This window comes from Ptychodera flava, chromosome 4 (genome assembly GCF_041260155.1).
Source record: "Ptychodera flava strain L36383 chromosome 4, AS_Pfla_20210202, whole genome shotgun sequence".
NCBI classification, from domain to species: domain Eukaryota; kingdom Metazoa; phylum Hemichordata; class Enteropneusta; family Ptychoderidae; genus Ptychodera; species Ptychodera flava.
This window is the reverse complement of record NC_091931.1, coordinates 15,228,676-15,253,258: the sequence shown is the minus strand read 5'-3', so window position 1 is coordinate 15,253,258 and position 24,583 is coordinate 15,228,676. Positions and strand designations below refer to the sequence as shown.

Below are 24,583 nucleotides of genomic sequence, written 5' to 3'. Positions count from 1 at the left end.
CTTTTATAATTTTTTGTCTGTTTATTAGCTTCTTTCTTTCACTGAAGTTTGGCATCGCAAAGTAATTCGGGATATAAACATAAGATAATATAAACTTATCATATCTGTGATTGTTGACAACTGTATTGTGGGTCTTCACATTATGACTAATTAACAAGAATTCAACAATTTCGCCAGCTTGCATCGGTACATAAAATGGGAAATATTCAGTAAGCAATGAAAAAGAAACAGTGTCATACAGTGACATACTCCCTCTAAAATCAATATTTGTTCGGCGATAATGACGCAAGGAGAATGAAATGAATTGATACTCTTACGCTGAACCACATGTATGTCAAAGGAATGTTGGTATAGTGCCGATGCCGCACTGGCCATGGCCTGGTACACGCTTAACAATATAGCGATATTTTGCGAGACATAAAAACATGTAGCGGATGTTTCGATATAAAAACGTGAAGTGCGATTTTTGCACCCGCTTATCGTAATAAAGCCAAACCCCCTCCCCTAAACACAAATATTGCGTTTATTATGCACGTATTTTAATTATCTACGGCCCCCAAAATAGACTTTGTCAAACGGATCCCACCATCGTGTGTCGAGACGCTTATCTGCGGGGTAAAGACAGACAAACAGTCACTAGTACAGAAATTTGAGAGAAATTTGCGAAAAATGGACACTTTCTCGCTCTATTGCGAGAAGCGAGGATACATCATTTCTCGCAATCAAACTGCGAGAACTGTGCTTTCTCGCCTGCATCTGCGAGAAATTGTGAAATTTTTATGAAATGCTTACACAGAAGAATACAATTTCTTGCAGATGTAGAGCGGGAAAACAAATTTATCGTTGATTGATTGCGAGAATTCAGTTTCTCGCAGATGCTGAGCGAGAAAACACAGTTCTCGCCAGATGATTGCGAGAAAATTTAATTCTCGCTGATATATGATGAGAAAATATGTATTCTCGCTTACTTCTCTCAAAAAATGAGAAAGTGTCCATTTCTCGCAAATTTCTGTACTAGTGAGTTGTATCCTTCACTTCGGCTACTGAAGTAGCTGATCGCTTTTGCAATGCCATTGTCCCTGCGCTTGCGTAAGTCAGCGATACGAATCATACAGAACGTGCTACTTACGAATACATTGAAAAGTGGTAAAGAGACATAATTTAGGTTTGAATCCTACTTGCGTAAACAAGTACGAAGTTCGCTGCATGTAAGTGTAACTGTTGTACGTTTAAATTTATCCGTCAGCACAACATATTTTGAATCTGGCATAACTTAACCAGGCATTAGTAGTTGTTTGCCGTCTGTTTTCAAAGAAGATTCATATCTGACATTTTCATGCAATCGTGGAATACTCTCTCTCTCTCTCTCTCTCTCTCTCTCTCTCTCTCTCTCTCTCTCTGTCTCTCTGTCTCTCTGTCTCTCTCTCTCATTTACATACAGAACATAGAAATGACAGTGACAATCAGTTATCTGTAGCTGGAGAATTTATTTTCTATTTGGGGACTTAATCATGTTGTTGACGTTGTCAATCACTTTCTTAAGTCATTTTCACGATTTACTGGAGATTACGGACATCATGATTATTTATGCAAAGTGTTCAAATCATTTTATGTTTGTTTTTATGTATTTGATCACTAAAATTGCAATTAAATCATTATCAGATAAGCAGCAAGCTCTACAAATATAATCCAGATTTGGTCATCTGTTCTACAGTTTTCTTAATTAACTTGGAAATTCACGTGAATACAAACTAAAGTGTAGAATATTGTTCTACTACAGTATGATAAAATGATGGTTGAAAAACAGAGAAAATCTAGTGTACTGCAAAACAAACGACATCAAATATATATTGTCAAAACGCTGGCATTGGAATATCACTATAGCTGCAGAATTCTGTTACATTTCACTTCTGAGCATGCTCATTCGAAAAAAGAAATGATCAAGTTACAGGAGTTACTCTCGTTAGACATTTCAACTTGAAAATGAAGGCGATAAGAACTACAGAATATGCGATGAAAAGGATGATACGGTAATACTTGATAAAGTTATTCCAAAGTCCTGTCTGTCTTTGACTCTTGTAAAACTCACATCATTCAATCTGTCCAGTGTGTTAATAGTATACTTGAGTGTACTATCGCCGTATGTTTCTGTTATCTATTTACATAAGATATCACTTATTGAAATAAAACTGTTAAATACTACCATATTGACCTATTAATCTGTTATAATCAGTACATACATAATGACCAGGGTTTAATTCCACGACAAAATAAGCATGCTAAAAAAGCTGGTTACGAGATCTAATAATACAAAATTTGAACACTCTTTACACGCAATATACCTTTTAGAAATTCTTTATAATTGCCGATAACATTCGCAAAGCTTTGTTACTCATACATACAACTAAAAACGAATAATCGATCAGATCCGTGTTGATATATACATATATATATATATATATATATATATATATAATATCATATACGTGTGTGTGTCTCAAAATTTTCACTTAAAGTTTCTCAACAATCGTTCATGTAATAATCACCTATCGTTGGTGCACCGTTATTGTATAATTTCTTTAGAATATTCAATATACGTTAGTTGTGCTCTCGTTATTTCAACTACCCAATAAGAGCAAAGTTAGCCATATTCAAAAGGCATACAAAGATAACCACTATTTTCTGTAAAAATGATATTTATCAGTACATTTAACTCGTATGTATCTAAATCAAGACGAACTAACATTACAATGTAAAAACATGTACTTCATGGACTAGAGATGTCCATATGTTATTTTAATTGATGAAAATTCTAGTTCATGATATTATATTTTCATTGAATATCAATAAGATCTCTTCTTGAACAAAAAACTTAATCGGCCTATTGTCTTGAATCTTCCAAATCAAGAGCTTTGGCATGACCCCAGAGATCCTGATAGCCTAGGTAAAAAGATTATAGGAAACTGGATATTTAGCTTGAAAACATTGTACACAGTCTCACAGATTTTATCTTCTTTTTTACTGGATTTATCCTGATACAAAATATCATATTTGTGAAAAAATGATGTGACATCTTCTTATTATAGTCGCCATCAAAATCTTTTTAAATTGTACTCTCACTGCAAAGAATATCTCCCTCATGAAAACAAATTGTTCAACATACATTTCGAGTTGCAAAACAAAGTTCACACTAGACATTACATTTAATTCCATCTATAAATGCATCAAAGTCTGACAGACTGATCGCAGTGGTGGTAGGCTACGGTCGAAATAATCGAAAGTATACATAATTAGATGAATGAGTGCTTTGCTGAGAAAGACATGTATAGAGTGATTTTGAAGTCCTTTTTATCTTTTATGTTCTGTTAGCGTAAAACTGACTTGATTGTGCATGTGTACTTATGGTGACTGGACTAACCATATGGTTCAAAGTTATACAAAGGACTTGAATTGAGACTTTTCTTGCATACTGCTGTGTTTGCATTTTCTGGATTAGGTGAACTGGATTTTCAGCCTTTCGGGATGTTTAATGTCTCTGAGCACAATCGTGTGCTATTTCATTGTTGAAAGTTCAAATTATGCATTTGAGTTTGTGTCATCAGCTGTGTGTGTGCGTCTCCCTGTCAGTCTCTGGTACCCTAATGGTCCTTTATTGCAGTTCAGGTATTTCTTGCAATCAGGACACTTTATCTTCTCTTTAAAGTCAGAAATTTCTGCCTCTGGAAATAAGTGTCCTTTGGGACATTTCCACCATCTTCCACAGAAGGAACCTTTTACTTGATACAATTTTCTATCTCTACCTGGAATTTTTAACAGCCATGGATCATTTCCAAAATTATCATCTATTACTTGATCAATCGCTTCATCAAGCTTTGTTAAATCAAGAATTGTATTGTCTAATTGCCAGACAAATTCCTTGAGTGTTTTGCGAATTTCTTGAACATTTTCTGATTGTTTGCATATTTCATCCACTGTACTCTGGGGTGGTAGCTGTTTGTTCTCTTTCTCAACTTCTATTGCTCTCCTACAGCAGGCTTCTTCAATAGCATCAATTTGCAGCCTAAGTCTTATCTTGTGACACTTCCCCAGGAGTAGTGTTGGGTCTGATTTCACCTTAGAAACCTCTGATATCATTTGATTGAGTGTTTCTTTGAGATCGTCAATATCTTTAGTAACGATCTCAGCATGAACGTGATTTCGCTGTAGCAAAACACATGCTAAGTCTCGAAGGAATTCACATATTTGCAAATAATCTTTCACCTCTTTTAAATCACTTGGCGTCATAGGCCCCTGGAGGATCTTCTTTAGTTGCACCAAGATTTGCCACTTACTCTCTTCAGTCTTTGGAATATTCTCCATGAACCTGTGTAGTTTGTCTGTGTACTTTTTTCTACTCTTCCTGATCATATTTTTGGTTTCGCATAATTTCTTGTTAACTTCCCAGATGTACTTCGAAATTTGCCTTGTCTTATTTCTATACCTATAGCAATTCTGTATTGGTTTTCCACAAGAAATGTTAGGACAGGTTATTTGCTGAATACATACCTCTGAATTGTCACTCCACTGTGATAATACATAATGATCAAGGTCAGTATCTGTAAATGTATGGCCACAGTCTGGCAGTTTTACATAACGACGAAATTCCTCATCAGGTTGTTTATTACAAGCACAACAAATATCGGGACATGGATCCCCACAAAAACCCGAACAAAAATGACCACATGGCAACTTCTCTGAGCACGGCTCTAAACATGGCCCTCGATCACAGAGTTCTCCACACTTTTTTGTACACACCTTATGTTTGCACTTCCATTTGCAACGTTTGTTGCATGGCACACAAACATCACTGCACTTCTTGTTGCAACGCCAATCATGATCTCTGCAGACTTGCTCACACGGTCTGTTGCATGGTCCACACTCTTCCTGACACTTTCTGGTGCAGGGGTGTGTACAAGGCAACAACTTACCACATGTACATTTACATGCAATGTGGCCATCTTTGCAAAGAGAACAACTTCCCTTGCACCTATGTCCACATTTCAGAGTCTCGTCACACTGATACGGACACTGGAACATGTGTTTTGGTATGGAACATTTGCGAAATACCTCATGACCACAGTCAAGCATCACTTCAGGAACCTCTGTATCACATTTTACTCGACCGTTCATTGAATCAACCCCACATTTTACTTGTTGTTGGTGTCCACATGGCAATATGGTTTTTGCCACCATTACTGTGCATTCATTGGCACATTTCTCACCACAAGTGTTAGGACATGTATGACCATCCATCTCACATATCCGTTTTCTACATGGCTGTCGACAAGGCAGATGTTTGTGCTCTATGTGAGGATGGCATGGTTGTCCACAAATGTGACCACACTCTAGACATGCATCACACAGTTTCTCACATCCTCCAAACGGAATATTGTCAAAGTCTTTGCCATTGGAAACAAGAGTTTCAGTGTCTGGATGGTTGCTACAAACTAAAGGAAGATTTTGTCCAAGTACTTCTTCCTCTCTTGCGTCATGTACAATCTTACTCCAATCAGTGCTAGACTGTCCAAAGGCACTGAAATTTCCAATGCAGTAAAAGCCTAACTTGGCTCGGGAAAGGGCAACTGATATTCTGTTTTTAACAGTAAGGTATCCTACTTTGTCTTCTTCGTTACTTCTAACAAGAGACAACAGAATAATGTCATTTTCCCTTCCTTGAAACTTGTCAATGGTTGTAACTTGAACTTTTTGGCTTCTCTCAGTTTTCTTTATTTCTTCAGAAATCTGCTGGCACTGGCCTTTATACGCTGCAAGGATACTTATTTGGTTTTGCGCATATCCTTGTAATATTAAGTACTCACAAAACTTCACAAGGAAGGTGGCTTCATGTTGATTAATGAATGTGGTTGATTCTCCATCTTTTGGGTTCTCATACCTAGAATGGTCTATGAAATATTGATTGTGCTTCACACCCTTGATATCTTTATGCTGCTTGGTTGTTTCAGCATCATCTAAGTCCTTGTAAAAGTGCCGGACAAACTGGGATATCTGCGGCCGCATGCGATACTGCAGAGAGAGTTTGACATATGGCATGCCATTGTGTATAAGTCTTTCAAACAGTGAGATGTTTAGATTGTAGCTCTTGGCCAAATCATAAACTGCTGGAGTTGGCCGGAGTTGCTGATGATCACCAATGAGAATAAGGTGCTGGCAGTCAATAGTGAGGGAAGTTACTATGTGAGCTTCAAATATTTCAGCTGCTTCCTCAACAATGACAACCTTTGGTTTGACTTCTTGCAAAACAGCATGGTACTTGGCAGCACCAGTTGTTGTCATGCCAATCACTGTGGCAGCTCTGAAAATAAGTTTGTCCTCTTCATTTTGTTCCTTCAGAACAACTTCACGCTCTTTCCAGTAGGTTTGTTTTTCACGCCTAAGTTTTCCTTCAAGTTCTTTCCTGTATTTTCCTAGCCAATACCGGTATAACCGCCATCTATCTTTTTCGAGATGAACTGCCCACACATCATTAATTCTTTTTGCTTCGGTAACGCCCATGATGTCATCACTTGCAACTTTCTGTTTAATATCATTTCTGACATTGCAGTCTGTGTCATCTGGCTCACCTAAATCAGATTTCAGATCATTCATGGCACATGGACTATCCTCAGTTAAAGAATAGTCAGACCTACCGATACATTCATATCCGGTTTCTTCATTGCCTAAGCTTGTATAGTCTTCATCATCACTTTCATAGTTATCTAGGGTGTTTCCTTCATGGATTTCTGCAGCATCTTCGATAGTTGAACCCTTTGTGAGCCCTTTAATTCCTTCCATTAACCACTGATACATCAAAGACTTTTCACTCCCTACATTATATGACTCAAGCATGCTGTCATAATGATCACTACTCATGAACTGTTTCAATGCGTTCTCATCCATGATCTTCACAGATGCTTCATGCAGTTGTTCCAAAATTTCTGCAATGAGCTGTCCAGACTGTCTTTGATTTCTTTCAGCAGTGGACAGAGGTTGAAGATCTCTGAAATCTCTGTTTACTTGCTCAGATATCCTAAATTTCTTCCTAACTTTGTCAATATGAAATGGTAAAATATTTTCATTTTCGCACCTACCACCAATGCGAATAATTCCATTTTCTGGGAAATTCAAAACCCCTTCAAGGAACTGATCTAAAGCATGATTTGAGTAACACAAAACCAAAATGGGAGCTTCTTCTCCTTTTGAATGCAGGAGGTTTCTGTTCTTCAGGAGCGTTTCCAACGTTTTTAACCCAATGCGAGTTTTCCCAGTTCCAGGTGGTCCTACACAAAGCAAATGTATACAATCATGATCTACAGGGACTATGTTCCAATTAATACCAATCATACCGCTCTGTTGTCCACAACCATAGGGCAAAAATGGTATTAAACAGTTATTATACAATCACACTACAGCACAGCAAGACTATGAAAAATATTAGTACACATGACACAGTCAAAGTCATAAAAGAAAAATATAAAGACTATGTTAAAACAACAAAAAATCATCATATTCCTAATATCGTTTCTGGTCTTGTTCTAACTTGACATGCGGTATCGTCACGACTTGATATTCGAGATTCATATACATAAACACATTTGATGAACTAAGTATCAACAGTTGGCATAGATTATTAAGTCTTAAGGCGAATGAGTCTTAACTTAGAAAGAATGATGTATGGGATTCCAACAATGAATTGAAGAAGTAATGTTAGATGTTTCTATGTGGCTGTAATCTAAGTTAACATAGTCTCAAACAATGTGACAATTAGTGGCTAAATTGTGAGACTTGGTGATATTATACCACTACCACACACAAAACTCATCCAGTATTCAAAATTACACTGAAATCCTTTTGATAATCGACATTAAAATGTCAAGCCTATATATAGCTTACCTTGTATGAGTGCCAACCCTCTAGTCAAAGACACTCTAATAGCTTCAGACTGTGATGCATTGCACCCAATATCTTCCGGTTTTGGCCAGCTTGATGATTCCAATATATTAATGGTGCTGCAGTTTTGTTTATTCACCAGCAGTGAACTGATATCATACTTGATCGTTACTTTTCCATCACTCATGAGATAAGATGGAGGTGGAATTCCTTTCTGGCAACTTCCTTTGGGATCCAACAGGTACTGTATAAATGGTATTTCATTAGGGCGTACACTTTGGAGTCGTTTCAGGTTGTGACGATATGCTTCAAATATTGCACATGTTTCAACCATTTGTAGAGACTCGTGCTGTTGAACTGACAACTTGGGTTGCTTCTGTTTTGGACCATCTTTTCGTTCCAGTAGGATATCTACTTGGCCATTCCTCAATCTTTTGGGATCCCTCTGGTAGACTGTGCCACAGATCATGTGCCTCTGGAAGGAGTCCTTTGACAATACTACTAGGGCACCATTCAGAAGTCTTCTACTTGTCTCCCATTTGACACGTTGTAATGGAACTGCAGGAAATTTCATCAAATAGACCAATCCACTCTTTGTCATTACTTCATCATCCACTACAACATCTTCATAAAAGTATGCGTCCACACCTTTCTTGGGTCTCTCGTTTCTGCATTTGTACTGTTGACACCTTTTTGTACATTCAATAGCATCTCGCAGGGGCATCAACAAATCTGCATGAAGCAAATTAAACTGAGTTTCGAGATACTCATCTCCACTGAAATATTTGCCACGGACCTTGTTAGGCCTGGTGGGGAATTGGTTCTCTCCAATTAGCATATGCCGCAGTGGTATAATTGAGACAGAACGAAAGTCACCTGATGTCCTATCACGAACTTGCCCATTACCTCCACCATCAACTTTTTCAAGTCTTGATTGAATTTTGTCATCATACAAATTCCTAAGTCTAATACATTGCTCATGTATGTCATCTTCAATAACTCCACGGCTGTAGAGGTCTCTTACTGTTGTTTCTACTTCATTAATCGGAATTTCTGTAGTATCAAGAAGTTGCAGTGTTTCTCGATACACAGTGATAATATTGCTTATAAGGCTTGGAATCTTCACCAAATAGTTTTGCCGTTTCTCTCTCCTCATCCACACCAACCTGTACCGCAAGGTTTCTCTCCAAAAATCAGTATTCCGAACAGAATTGAGAAAGTTCCTCCAGTACCGCTGATGGTCATTATCATTGATTCCCTTACTGCAGACAGAAGATAATATGTCTACAATAAGTTCAACGAAGTCTATATTTTCAGCATTAGCATCCATTAATAGATTAGAAAATCTGTCTTTTTGTCCGCATTTAGCTAGTTCTTCAAGTTGTTCTTCAGGAAGCCTGTTTTGGAGTTTCTTCAGTTCTTGGAAGCCCATTTTATTTCCTCTTCCCGTAAAAGGTCGTTGGTTTCTGCCAGATCGCCCTCTTCTGACACTTTGTTGTTGTCGGCTGTTTGCCCTCCTTTGATGTGGATGTGGATGTTCTACATCTTTTCTTCCACTTTCTGCCATTTTCGCATCTGTGAATTCTTCAGCCCCGACTATATTTTTCACTTAAACATTTTTTCTGATGGAGAAGCAGATGTGAGGAAGTTGCATTGCAAAAATACAAATATATATATATATATATATATGTGTATATATATATATATATATATATATATATATATATATATATATATATATAATATATATATATATGTGTGTGTGTGTGTGTGTGTGTGTGTGTGTGTGTGTGTGTGGTGTGTGTGTGTGTGTGTGTGTGTGTTATGTATGTATATATATATATTTAAGACAGGACATTGGGATGCTCTACTGCAACACACACACTGATACGATGTGAGTTTGTGGGGAGTTGAAATCGGATCTTGAACAATAAAGTCTGTTTCCAAGCCATTGCATATTATTTAGGCAACCAATTTTTATGTTGGGACCTTTCGTTATATTCACTGCTGATTAGTGTGATCCTCTAAGTGCAGTTTTGCCTCCACTTCACATGTCATCCAGCATGTTTGATGAGGCGCCGGGGGATGGGCTTTCATGGGCATGGCACTTCGATTGGCCATGTATCTTTTCATAGCAGTATTTTGACACAATTTCTTTTCACTTGTTGCTATGAGTTCTCTAGTTTGTTAAGAAGACTTAACTAGTCATTGATGTACTTTAGTTCTGTTAAGACATAGAATGCATTGTTTGTTGTATTCAAGTACACGGAAATGAGGCCATGAGTCAAAAATCGTTAACAGAGAAATTTATCATATGAAGCAAAAGGTGGTATAGATTTCAATGTTTACGTTATGTTCACATTTTGAACACATCCTTGAGCTGCTTCCGGTCAGTGTAATGCTTTCTTCTGTCTATCAAAAACAAGTCGTGCCTCCTATTCGAAGTGATGCTGGCAGTTGTAAATTATTTTCACTGGTTTTCATTTAGGCTGTTAGATTCTCTGGCACCATCCATTTTGAGATACATGATGCCATGAGCCTATGTCTAGCAAACTAAAAATTAAAAAGATATGTTGTAATATGGTTTCAAATTTTTCAAGTTTTGTCTTGGATACTTGTTGAAAATATTTTTACGCATGCAATTTTGTCACAGTTTATTATGCATTATTGCAACACGATTGGAACTATTTTGGGATAATTGGATCTTCATATTTTTTAAATTTCTCAAAAGTCTTAGCTGCCCTATAGCTGAAGGTCTCAATATTACAAATTACTCATAACAAGTCATCGTTGATGACACGGTCCCCACTTGTTAATAGGTACTTTGATTACAGGTCCTCAGAGAGGATAGAGTCCTCTTCATTAGGTCTGCGATAAAAATACTTTTGAATAAATTCGCTTGATACATGTCTGAGTTATGGTTCAGGACATGAAAAAATTGTAATAAAATGGCCACACGGCGGCCATATTGGATCGTATCACAAAATAATCAATGTGCATATGTATGACATAGGTCAATCTCCTTGTACCAACTTTGAATAAATTCGCTTGATACATGTCTGAGTTATGGTTCCGGACAAGAAAAAATTGTAATAAAATGGCCACACGGTGGCCATATTGATCGTATCACAAAACAAATTGATGTGCATGTGTATGACATAGATCAATGTCCCTGTACCAACTTTGAATAAAATCGGTTGAGATATGTCTGAGTTATGGCTCTGTACATGAAAAAATTGTAACCAAATGGCCGCACGGCGGCCATATTGGATCGTATCACATAACAAATTGATGTGCATAGCTATGACATTGGTCAATGTCCTTGTACCAACTTCGAATAAAATCGGTTGAAACATGCCTCAGTAATGGCTCTGTACATGAAAAAATTGTAATAAAATGGCCGCCTGGCAGCCATATTGGATTGTATCACAAAACAAATTAATGTGCATATGTATGACATAGGTCAATGTCCTTGTACCAACTTTGAATAAAATCGGTTCAGATGTGTCTGTATGGCTCTGTACATGAAAAAATTGTAACCAAATGGCCGCACGGCGGCCATATTGGATCGTATCACATAACAAATTGATGTGCATAGCTATGACATTGGTCAATGTCCTTGTACCAACTTCGAATAAAATCGGTTGAAACATGCCTCAGTAATGGCTCTGTACATGAAAAAATTGTAATAAAATGGCCGCCTGGCAGCCATATTGGATTGTATCACAAAACAAATTAATGTGCATATGTATGACATAGGTCAATGTCCTTGTACCAACTTTGAATAAAATCGGTTCAGATTTGCCTGAGTTATAGCTATGTACATGAAAAAATTGTAACAAAATGGCCACATGGCAGCCATATTGGATCGTATCAAAAAACAAATTGACGTGCATCTGTATGACATATGAAGTAATCCTTGTACTAAGTTTGAATGAAATTGCTCCAGGCATCTCTGAGATATCTGCGTGAACGGACGGACGGACGCACGCACGCACAGACACACGCATGGACCCACACACAGACATGACCAAACCTATAAGTCCCCCCTGACGGTGTCCGTGGGGACTAAAAAACAAGTGTATAACGTAAAAAGAAAAGCAGATTAGCTTACATTTGCAGATTTTAAAGACATTACTTCACCATCAAATTATCCCAAATTAGTTTAAATCATGTGTTTTGCTTTATTGGTTTTGAAGTGAACATGCGTTGAGCAAAGCATTATGAGATTTTTCCAATCAAAACAAGTGTTCCTAGCATTACCTCCTGCAAAGATTTTTCTTGATTGAGGAGAAATATTTCAATCAGTTATGTCATCGGCAAAATTGATGAAAAAATTGGCCAAGGCTTGACTTCACAAAATGCACTCTTTCTTTGTGTTTGCTGTATTCCGAGATTCTGCAGATGAAAGTTTACCTTTGAAATGTTATTAAGGTCAAGGAAAATAAAAAGTTTGTTTCTTATCCTCGCACGCCTAAATTCAGACCTTCCGCGTCAACCTTGTTTCTCATCTTTGTGCATGTCAATTCAGACCCACCACGTCAACCTTTATCCCCAGTCATGAGGAAATAATTTTTTAAAAATAAAACAAAAATACGTGAGGATAGTGCATAACACAGTGCTGTATAAAAAAGAACTTCATTAGGAGAAAATAGCTACCTATTTGGTTGATTCATGGACCATGCTCAAACATGTCATTTAGTTATCATGCACTGTTTTATGCAGGTTTTTACAGGTAAAATTTGAAATCATTTTAGAAAGTAAGCTGGGGGAACCCTTTGAATACCTTGTGGCTTTTTGTGCCATAAGTTTTTTTTTAAAGTTCAGTCGAAGACTCATACACCACCTGCTGATATGGACACACATTATCTGAAATCCCTCTATGAGGGGCCGAGTGTAAAATAATAAATCTACATATTAACACTTATTTAGAGATATAACAGATGGAAAATGTATACATGGCTGGGAAGTGCCATTATCTTAAGTCTTAGGAGCTGTTACCGGATTTTTCTGAGAGTACGCCCACTCGAAAAACCGCCCATGGGCGGTTATTTGGGGGTTGGGCCGTTATTAAGAATTAAAACTTGATAAATAAAATTTGTGTTGATGGCGACACTTTGAACCCACCTCAGTGCATTTGTTTCACACTGTATGTATGTGTGTATGTATGTATAACTGTATATATATGTGTCTGAGTGTATATATGCATGCATTTATGCAGCTGTATGTAAAAACACATATATATATATATATATATATATATATATATATATATATATATATATATATATATATATATATATACATATACATATATATATATATATATACATACATATATATATACACAACATTCATACATACATACATTCATACATACATACATACATATGAGTGTGAGTGAGTGTGTGTGTGTGTGTGTGTGTGTGTGTGTGTGTGTGTGTGCCTACATGTCGCTTGGATTTTATCTGTCTTATCTCTTAAATTATGTACTAAATGGGTAAATTTCTTATTTCACATTCAGCCTCTCGTAAGCCTACTACGAAATCACATATGGACAGTTTAAATTCGGAACAGCTTTGTTGGCTGCCCCTAACAATACGAATGTGACAGCTTTTGGCAGGAACAGCTTTGTTGGCTGCCAACTAACAATGTGAATGCAACAGCATTGTTGGCTCCCCCTAACAATGCACATGCCATAGTTTTTATCAGAACAGCCTTGTTGGCTGCCCCTGACAATGTGAATGTGAAGGCTTTTAATGGAAGACTTAGGTCAGCTGTCCCTAACAATGTAAATATGACAGACTTTCTTGAGAACACCTTTGGTGGCTGCCCCTAACAATGCTCATGCTGGAGTTTTTATCAGAACAGCTTTATTGCCTGCCCCTAACTATGTAAATGTGACAGCCTTTCTTGAGAACAGATTTGTTGGCTGTCCCTAACAATTGAATGTCACAACCTATCTTTAGAACAATTTCGTTGGCTGCCCCTGACAGTGCAAATATGACAGCCTTTCATAGGAGCAGCTTTGTTGGCCGCCCTTAACTGTGAATGTGACAGCCTTTCACAAGAACAACTCTGTTGGCTGCCCCTAACAATGCGAATGTGACAGCCTTTCATAGGAACAACTTTGTTGGCTGCCTCGAACAATGTGAATGCGAAGGCTTTTCACAGAAGACCTTTCTTGGCTGTCCCTAACAATGCTAATGTGACAGCCTTTCTTAAGTACAGCTATGTTGGCCACCCCTTACAATGTGCATGTGACAGCCTCTAGTATTTACAGTTTTGTTGCCTGCCCCTGACAATGTGAATGTGACAGCCTTTCTAGGAACAGCTTTGTTTGCTGCCCCTAACAATGAGAATGCAAAGGCTTTTAGCAGAACACCTTTGTTGGCCACCCTTAAGAATGCAAATGTGACAGCTTTTCATTGCAACAGTTTTGTTGGCCCCCCTAACAATGCAAATGTAGCAGCCTTTCAAAGGAACAGCTTTGTTCGCCATCCCTAACCAATGTGAATATAACAGCCTTTCACAGGAACAGCTTTGTTGGCCGCCCCTAACAATGCAAATGTGACAGCCTTTTGCAGGAACAGTTTTATTGGCTGCCCCTAACAATGTGAATGCAAAGGCTTTTCGTAGAACACCTTTGTATGCTGTCCCTAACAATGCAAATGTGACAGCCTTTGTTAAGAACATTTTTGTTGGCTGCCCCTGACAATGCAAAAGTGACAGCCTATCACAGGATAGGCTTTGTTGGCCGCCCCTAACAATGCGAATGTGACAGCCTATCACAGTAACAGCTTTGTTTGCTGTCCCTAACAATGTGAATGTGATAGCCTTTCATAAGAAGAGCTTTGTTGGCCGCCCCTAACAAAGTGAATGCGAAGGCTTTTCGCAGAAGACCTTTATTGCATTTGACCACCCCTAACAATGTGGCTGCCCCTGACGATGCGAATGCGACTTTTAGCAGAACACCTTTCTTAGCTGACCCTTATAATACAAATGTGTCGGCTGTCCTAACAATGCGAATGCGACAGCGTTTAGAAGAAACAGCTTTGTTGGCCTCCCCTTACAGTGCGCATGAACAGCTTGTACTGCTAGTAGTAGTAGAAACAGCATGAACAGCTTTGTTTGATGTCCCTAACAATTTGAATGTGACAGCTTTTAGCAGGAACGGCTTTGTTGGCCGCTCCTAACAATACGAAAACAAAAAAGTTGGCTGACACAGCCAGTTAACAAGGATAAGACATGTAGTCTTCCTTTGTTGTAGCCGAAAGTTTTTTTTAAAGCTGTGCATAGCTAGATGGCGTTAATGGCACAGGCGTGATGTTTTCTGGGTAGTTTCTATAAGTGTAGTTTATGCTACGTTCCGACGTTCTCTTCCGTAGCCTAATCACTACGGAAGAGAACGTCAGAACGTAGCATAAACTACACTTATAGAAACTACCCAGAAAACATCACGCCTGTGGTTAATAGTTCATATGTCATCACAGCTGCACAGTGCACAGTGCCTGTGACATACTTTACCTGCAGTTTTACCTCTATCAGTCTATGGTTCAGCGACGGTAGCCTTCAACCGGTCACCTGCATACGCTTTGAGTAACAGCCACAGACGTAGACCCTCTTGGTGGAAGCAAAAACTGCCGTGCTTTATAGGCGAATGCCTTAATTGTCAACGTCATATACGACAGTATACACGCCAGCAGCAACGGGAGGAACAAGATCTGGACTGTCCTCACCGGATAACCGCCATTCATCGGATATACTTCCGCGGAAATACTATCTAACATGCGCTTGGCACAAATCCGAGATTCTTCTGATCCTCGAAGATACGTTTTAACCATGGACCTTAAATGTGAATTAATATCACATTTCGAAGGTAACTCCTCGAACTAATTAAGATTCTAAATCTCTGGAACTTCTTTCAATGTGTTTGCAAATAACACTCCGCTGATATGGGAAACCCCTTCATGGGAATTCCCCTTGTTATCAAAAAAATTCCCTCGCTACTAATAATAGACACTGTCCAACGATTGAGCTATCTATCTGTATCGACATAATAGTGTCGAGTTAGCGAATATAAATTAGGCGATATTTTTTCGGGGAAGACTTTCACATTCTCTTTTTATATTATTCATGCCTCAATAATAATCACAGTAGATAGTAGGCTCCCAAACTCAGCTACTTGTGGTTTGATACACGGCGAAGGCCCCATACCCCCATAGCTGTAAGCATTTAGGGGAGAACCATTTGATTTCCGGGGAGAGTGGAGGCAATTGGTATGTCAGCATTTTCTCCGTCACTGTGACAGCAATTTATTAGTGTATTGCCAGACCTACGTCACGCGTGGACCTACGTCAATTATTTTTCCGTAAGTAGCCACGGCCCTCCCCCGGCTAATTTACGTCCAGTCCCTTAGTTTCAATCGTGTTACATATAAGGGACTGGTCAGTTTCTTCGGCCTGGGGGGCCGGTGGATTCATGGGGGGGGGGTCACCCTGTTTTTGACTTTGGTGATGGGGGGGGTCACCATGTTTTTGAAATGCCAATAGGGGGGGTCAGTGTGTTTTTGAATTTCGACACAGACTCATCATTGCCTAAAATGCATCGTGTCAGCCACAATTTCATCATTCAGTTGCATTTTTCGGCGCGCCCTTTGGGCGCGTAACTTTAATAATTAGACATATTTTCAGCACGCCCAACTTTAACATATCAGGACAATCAAGCATACATAATCAGAGATATCTGTATGTTCAATATTTTTCAGCGTGCTCTTGAGCACGCTACTTTAATATATCAGACATTTTTCAGCACGCCCTTCCTGTGCATGACTTTAATATACAAGAAATATATATCAGAGGTATCAGGATGTTTCATATTTTTCTCCGCGCCCTTCGGGCGCCATACTGTAATAAATCAAAGATATATGCCAGAGATATCTTGATGTTTGCTAAGTGAAAGTGAAAAGCATGACAAATTCCTGATACTTTTCTGTTCCCTGTATGAGAATTCAGTATGAGAAAGCAACATGCACAAATATTTCACAATGTACTAGTATATTTGATAAAGTGACTTATTTTAGAGATAGAAAAATGACAAGATATCTTTCGTTGTCATTAATGCAACTGTTTTCCTTTGTGTCTCAGGTTTTCTGTATGTAGAATGATTCTTTTTTATGACAAAAGAGTTAAAAAGGCAGTTTTTGTCATTATTAGCTGTGCTTTTATGGTTTCAATGTTACAAGAAAAGGTCATTGCAGACACTGCACACATCAGATTTAGCGAAAATGTCTCTCTATGGCTGCTCAGGAGATTTCATTGGATGGCTGGAAGTCTTAACCCCATCAAATTTTTGATTTACTGCACTTTCCTCTTTGATATTAATGATTGACATCCATTTCTGTTCAGGACATCTGGTTAAGCATAGAAAATGTGAAATACATTCACAACTCATTCAAAATGTACCCTACTGTATTCAAACTTCAAGATTGACACTTTGAAATTCCTATCTTACAACTGCACAACTGACATGTCAACAATTTCACTAAAACACAGAATAACTGTTAAAATATAAATGTATGTAAAATATAAAAAATATATATATACCGTATATATATATATATATATATATATATATATATATATATATATATTATATATATATATATATATTATGTCCACCTTTTGTTTTACAGTTGTCGCGTGCGCAGGGGGGGGTCACGCTGTTTTCGAAATTTGGAATAGGGGGGGGGGTCACCCTTTTTTCAAAATTTGGAATAGGCGGGGTCAGCCACTTTTTGACGATGGCAAAAAATAATCCACCGCCCCCCAGGCCGAAGAAACTGACCAGTCCCTAACATGCTCTACTGCAACCATTTCATAAGTTAACATGCAAAGACACTGTCAATGGGTGAAGTCCTGAACATCCGATGAAGTAAGGCCTCTAAACATTTGAATATTTGCTCTGCATATTTCCCCATTCTTAACCATAATTAATCCATTAAAAAGAACTAATATCAACCCTTAAGATACAAGCATCAGGTCTCAACAAACTCTGTCAATACATATGACACTATAATACTACGAACTTGAAAAATTAGAAAGTTATCAAACAAATCATTGCAAAGTTTTTATAACCAATAATGAGGAAACTAGCTTCAATAATTTAAAGGTGGCAAGGTCTCGAACCCTACAAAGTTTACCACCATCCAATCTGCGTGGATCAGCTACATACTAAAACCAACAGGCCCCTTTGCCAGCAAAGATGAGTTTGAAAGTGATTAGTTTCTCTTTACAAGAAAAGATGCCATCTTGACCTACATTACAAAATTAAGAAGCCAGCATTATATGTAGAAGGGGTAGACTATTTAAGGGGTTAAAACATGCAAAAGTTTCAAGTTCTACAGGTAATGCTGACCAGTAAACATAGGGCCAAAGTCCCTGAAGCTACTATAGACATGGATACAAAATTAAGTATTTCCTGACTGTATGAAATTATCTCACTAAGGTCATCCTAGGGACATGTAAACCAAATATTAAAGCTGACTGACCAGCGGTTTTGAAAAAACAAGCGACTCAACAGTTGACAGAGCTCTGCTGTGTTATGTAGAGAATAACCTTTTGTGACACATGTATTGATGAAGACGGTGGATATCTTTGATAGCTCATTTCATGATGGCCTGTCCAAAAATGGAAAAAAAATCCGTAAAAATACAGATTTGCATATTTCATCAGACCATATTAGTCTACATAGCAAATAAACGAGAGTTAATTACATTCTAATTAAAGTAAACAAGACTTGCTTAAATCAAGATTTACGTCATAATAAAACAGCATATCTGTCAGGTTATAAAGAATCTTCAGCTGGTTATCTATATCTGTATTTTCATCCTATTAACCAAGCACATTTTAACTTTCAAATTAACATTGTAAGTAAGTTCTGTTGAATAAGTTGAGACTGTACGTACTCAGAGAAAGCACACTGAAGAGACAAATGTTTGTAACTTAAGAAGTTCAAGGTCATCAAAAGCATTATAAGGAATCATGTTACACTAAGTCTTTCATTGCACTGTTTACACAGATTGCATAATTGCTATAAATAGCACATGAGGAATCTTACAGCCCAGCTTTACCATAAAACCCTTCACTTTGACCACTCTTTTAATTGACCACTCTATTTTTTTCCTCAAAAAGTAATCTTATTTTATCCTTACCAAGTCAACCATAAATGGAAATTAGAACTTTCTCTATCTCTATTTATTTGACCACCCTAGCCTGACAAACTATTATGAGCAATTTCTTTTAGATAACATAAATGGTGGTTCAGAATATATCAAAGTTGGGATTCAGGAAAGTTGCCTTTACATGTTTTAATCCTCCAAGATGGTAAGCATTTCACTATGAACTGTCAAAAAAAGTTGAACGTTCTGATAATTCCACACTAAAATTCAATTATTTAAAATCATATTAATTATTTTTTTCTGGGTGAATTGATAGGGTTTATACAGTACAAGAATTACATACAATGTAAGTCAAATTTTGACCAAAATGACAAAAAAAATTCCTTAAAAATACACATTTGCATATTTCATCACAATTTGAACAAATCTAAGTTGGGTTATCCCTAGGGACCTGTATACCAAATAACAAAGCTGTCTGACCAGCGGTTATGAAGAAGAAGATTTTTTACCAAAAACACCTTTTTTGGCATTAATTTGCCTATTTTCAACAATATCAAAAAATTAAAAAAAATAGTTTCTCAAAATCATATTTTTCATCTACACAACAAATATCAAATCAGTGAGTACTGCGGTTCTCAAGATATTTGAGTGGACGGACGCCTCACAAACGGACATACATACATACATACATACATACATACATACATACATACATACATACATACAGACAGACTGACGACGGACGCCGGACGGATACCCATCCCAATAGCTTCTATAGACTATAGTCTATAGTAGCTAAAAATGCTTTGCATTGCAGCATACTGTCAGAACAGCAAGCTGTCATGAGAATGCGGAAAAATGCATCAACAATTACAAATATAATATTTCTGCATTGAAACAATTAAGGTGTCTGACATAGAATAGTTACTCCATTCTTGGATGGGGTCTCTAATTTTTCCTCAGATGTGAGGGTGTTACAATGGTGGCGATGGAGTGGGGGTTAAATCTGAGTGATATTAATTGCAACTACTTTGCCCCGACCATAAATAGTGACATCACCTTTAGCACAAAATATTGATACATAAAATTCAACATAATTTGGACAAATGTCAAAGTAATAATTCAAAAGGTCAACACTGCAAAAGTTTAAAGTTTTTTGCATGTTTGTTGAATTTACTTTAAACATCATAAGCACTGAGTTTCAAATAAAAAATTTCATCATCATTTGAAAAGTAACTGAATGAAGTCATCCCTAAAAATCTCTCAATCAAATTTAATTGCTATTGGACAGTCTCACAAATGCATATATTAAAAGAAAATTGAGCAAAAAAGGAATAACATCTCAAAAATTAGTATGCAAGTTTATGCTCATTTATGGTATTCAAAACTTAGTGAGGACACTAGGAGATCCTTCAGATTTTTAAAGCTGTATGACAAGCAAATAAACAATATTAATGTTTTGATCTTGTATGAGGAAACTTGTTCCACAAATACACAAATAAAATTGAAAATCCATTCCTGGAAACTAACATACTAATTTTGATTATTATGAGAGAAACTCAGTCCAGAAGAAAATTGAGCGAAAAACATAAAAACAATTCTCAAAAGTGTAAATATGGAAATTTTATACTCATGTCCATAATTAAAAGTACCCCAAACAAGCGGCACACTGAATTTCAAATTACACAACCAGGGGTAGAGAGAAATCATTTTTCTGTCCAAATATGAAAAAAGAGCATAGCCCCCCCCCCCCCCCCCATGGAGATTTTTAAAAACAAATTAGCACAATAAAATTCTAAAAAATTGAATATGCGTATTTTAGGTAATGTTCATACAAATTAATGAGGTCATTTCGAAGAAGCTGTATGTCAAATTTGGGAAATATAAGTAACAGTCATTATGAGCGACTTGTATATCAAATAAGAATGATTTCTGTGCAACACAGTTTAAGAGAAGTCCAGTTGATATTGGGACAATGCATAATGTACAACAGATGTTGATGGAAAATCAACCAATCTGAATAGCTCTGGGTCACTGACAGTGCGACTTAAAAAAATTGAAGGTCATCCAAAGGGTAAAACCAGAGCAAATTGCGTAATTGCTATATAATGTACACATTCAGACTTCACAATCACTTACACAAATCTGATTAAGGCTTTCTGAGATTCCCTTAAAAATCAAAGAACCGAATTTGAGAGCTGTAAGACATAGAGTTCCAGGGCAGAGGGTTAGGGATCAAAAAGGTGATGATTAAGATCTTCACATTACATACATGTATACATGTACAAATTTCACCATCATATTGAACATATCAACAACAGCTTATCTGAGGAATTCACAAAAACAAGTATTTGAAAACTTCGAAAAAGCAGTTTCAGAGGAGATTCATGAGAAATTTTACTACTCAAACATGCAAGTTTTCAGTTACTTTGAACAATTCTAAAAAAGCTGGCATTGCTCGGAACGCTCTCTTATATATGGCAATGCAATTTGGCCAATTCCTTGAAAGAAGTTCAAAGTGGCCTAACAGTTGGATGACTAAAGACAGCGGTAACATCAAAATGGTGGTAAATATATATCCACATAACATATTAAAGTATTTACATAAACAAAAATTCAATTTTAATATACAAACAATGATTAGCTTAGAACTGGGGAACTAGGGATGGGATTGTGTGCAAGTATCTATGTACTACTGATGTGCAGGTGTACTGTCCTTTACATACAAACTGCATCTCATTCTTGTGACTAAAACTAGCCATGTCAAACACCCGAAAAATTGTTCTGCCGAGTCAGTTCACATAAAAAGTCCCAACTTCGAAGGCATATTTCTCCTACATAAATGATCATGCCGGAAAATGCCGAGAGAGTTTGACCGGTTAAGAAGGGCTTGACTACGCAGTTTCTGCGTAGTGAAGCTTCATTACGTATTCATGGTGACCCCTGGCCAGCTGTCAATAACTTTGGGGGCTTTTGTCTTTTGGCCTGCTTTGCATATGCGTCGTTGGACACGACCTGCCAATCACCCAGGTAGTCAATTAAACTATTAGTTGACTGTTTACCGACCCAATTAACACTATCCAGCAATATCAGTCATATTTTGATCGCGTGGCCCGGGTGGGCACAACGTAGGAACGCGTGTATTTCTATGTGTACGTTTCACTTGTGGTGTTGTTTGTACCATGGAGGTAGGAATGTTTGTACCATCGTGCGTTTGAAGTAAGCTTACTTGTTTCACCTACAGCATTACCTTCAAGGTGACAGGCTAACTATTAATGTTCAGTATCATTGCACCGAGTTCTGCCCACGGTGAAAACCACCTGTTTTGCCACGGTCCCTCTGTGGAGGGACCGTGGTTTTGCCTACTAATTACTGCCCGTCGATGCCCGTCCTGAATGTAGCCTATCTATAGCTACAGTAATCAGTCAATATATAATACCCTGCGCCTTATAATTTTTATATAAACCACAGTCTCTCTATCCACGAGGGACTGTGTATAAACTTATAAAATCATAGTCCGTGCCGTAAAATTGTTGACTTTCGATGCGATATAGAGGTTGATCGTTGAATCGCACCGGCGCATCCATATTTACTTGCCCCATAAGCTTACTACTCTGTAAAGGGTGGGTAGATGGAATTCCTGGGCCAAAAATGAACACCGGGGCGAAACTTTTTGTGAACCCATGTGAAAACATAAATCATTTATCAGTTTTGATATATACTCCTAAATTGTAAGTTTGATCATGGAGGTACCTCCATGGTTTGATCAAAATCGAGACCACATTCAAGGGCTATGCAGACTGTCCATGTACGCACACACAGTGACAAGAAGGCGGCAAACACCTACTTACCAAGCACATCGAATCGGCGAAAAGAAGCATAAAAAGCTATAGGCTCATCGCCAAAACAAACGCGCCAAGCGCTAACAAAAACCCATACCAAGCGGCCCTTTTCAGGGCCACAAACACTCCAAAAAGAGAACTACCCAAAAAAAACAACAAATGACATAGAACACACAAACACTTAAAAGAAATAACAAAAATCGTACACATAAAAATAACGTGACAGAAAAAATGGCCGTGGAAATAAATCAGCTATTTCCAAAGAAAAGCCGACAACAACACGAAATTCAACAACAACCTATCATCGCTCAAACTATGAAACTCCGAAAAATAGTACTAGGCAAAGGCCTTAAAATTAATTCGGACGCCAACAAAACCAAACAGAATAAAACCACCTCAGGATTTCAACAAATAAAGTCGTAAAATGTGACTACGCTACATCGTGAGACACAAACAATCGCAACAACACAAATTCAAAGAAAGTCAAATTGGGCTCCACAAACAACAAACACCAAAAACTTGAAAGCTATCTGAAGCTGCTAAACTCGCACTTCTAGAGATACCCTTTCAAACAAGGAAACAAAACATGTCGCGTGCTAAAAGAATCGCGATAAACCAGCTTGCAAACAATAGACAAATTTCGGGAAAAAAACCCTCGACAAGGGTCGGGTTTTCGTCATTGTCAACACAAACGATTACGTACTCGAATGCGAAAGGCAATTACGCAACACTCAGTAGTATACACAACATGTACACAACAAGCCAGAACAAACAGTAAACAAAGTAAACGAACTATGAATCAAAATGTACGAGAACAAGCACATCAACCAGGATACTTGTGAGTATCTTGATCCAATAAACATAAAATCCGTACCCCCAGTGGTACTTATTGCCTAAAAATTCACAAACCTCCGCAAAAATCTAAAAGACACACCAGTCAAAACAAAATTTACCGAAGTAAAGAAACATAGAACAAACAAACCGAACCACCAAACGGACTCACAACGTGACCAAAAATTAATATACTTGCCTCGCTAATCGAAAAGCAAGACCACTAAAATGCATTAAAATAAATATTCACAAACACAAACTAAGGAAAGAATCTACACCGCGACTGATGAGAAACCACAACCGGGTTTCGAAACGCAAGCGTCAAAGGGCGACTCTATCAACTTTTGTAACAACATAGGTCCGGCTGCGTCTCGCCATAAGCTTTCCCCACACAAACAACAAACATTACCGTACACACTAATCCAAACTTCTCTACAAATATCCAAAGCGAAACAAACATTTTTATTAACACACACAATCGGATAAGAATGTAGGAACACATTTTCGAAACGAATCAAACACAAACTCGACACAAAAACATTTAGGATAGTTAGATGGGGAGCCTCTTTCATTTTTTACATCTCGCTATACTGTCTATGGTTCTAAAAATAAAGTCATCTGCCACTTTTTCAGTATACGCGGTTTGGCAAAACTCATCTCTTCAATCGAAAGTCGGGCGATTTCATGGTTCTTTGGGGTACGTCGAGCTTAAGGAATGTGGTTATATTCGCGATGTTTTATTCGAAATTATTTATTTCTTCTAGGGCAAATGCACGTAATTCATGCTGTTGGAAATACTGGCCGC

General features: G+C 37.6%; 1 protein-coding gene across 1 annotated transcript; it reads right to left on the bottom strand.

Moving 5' to 3' along the window:
* Positions 1-1,467: 1,467 nt before the first annotated feature.
* Positions 1,468-15,835, bottom strand: LOC139130984 (NFX1-type zinc finger-containing protein 1-like). Its single transcript, XM_070696863.1, has 3 exons — positions 15,454-15,835; positions 7,930-9,548; positions 1,468-7,316 (listed from the first exon to the last, which is right to left on the bottom strand). Exons 2-3 carry the CDS (start codon positions 9,491-9,493, stop codon positions 3,577-3,579), a joined length of 5,304 nt encoding a protein of 1,767 aa, XP_070552964.1. The 5' UTR covers positions 9,494-9,548; positions 15,454-15,835; the 3' UTR covers positions 1,468-3,576.
* Positions 15,836-24,583: the final 8,748 nt, after the last annotated feature.

What these genes read in the sequence shown, in the direction of transcription:
- LOC139130984 (XM_070696863.1), bottom strand. Translation starts at nt 9,493, where the DNA reads ATGGCAGAAAGTGGAAGAAAAGATGTAGAACATCCACATCCACATCAA. An exon ending in AGGGTTGGCACTCATACAAG is followed by an intron (nt 7,317 to 7,929) that starts GTAAGCTATATA and finishes TGCTTTGTGTAG; the next exon opens with GACCACCTGGAACTGGGAAA.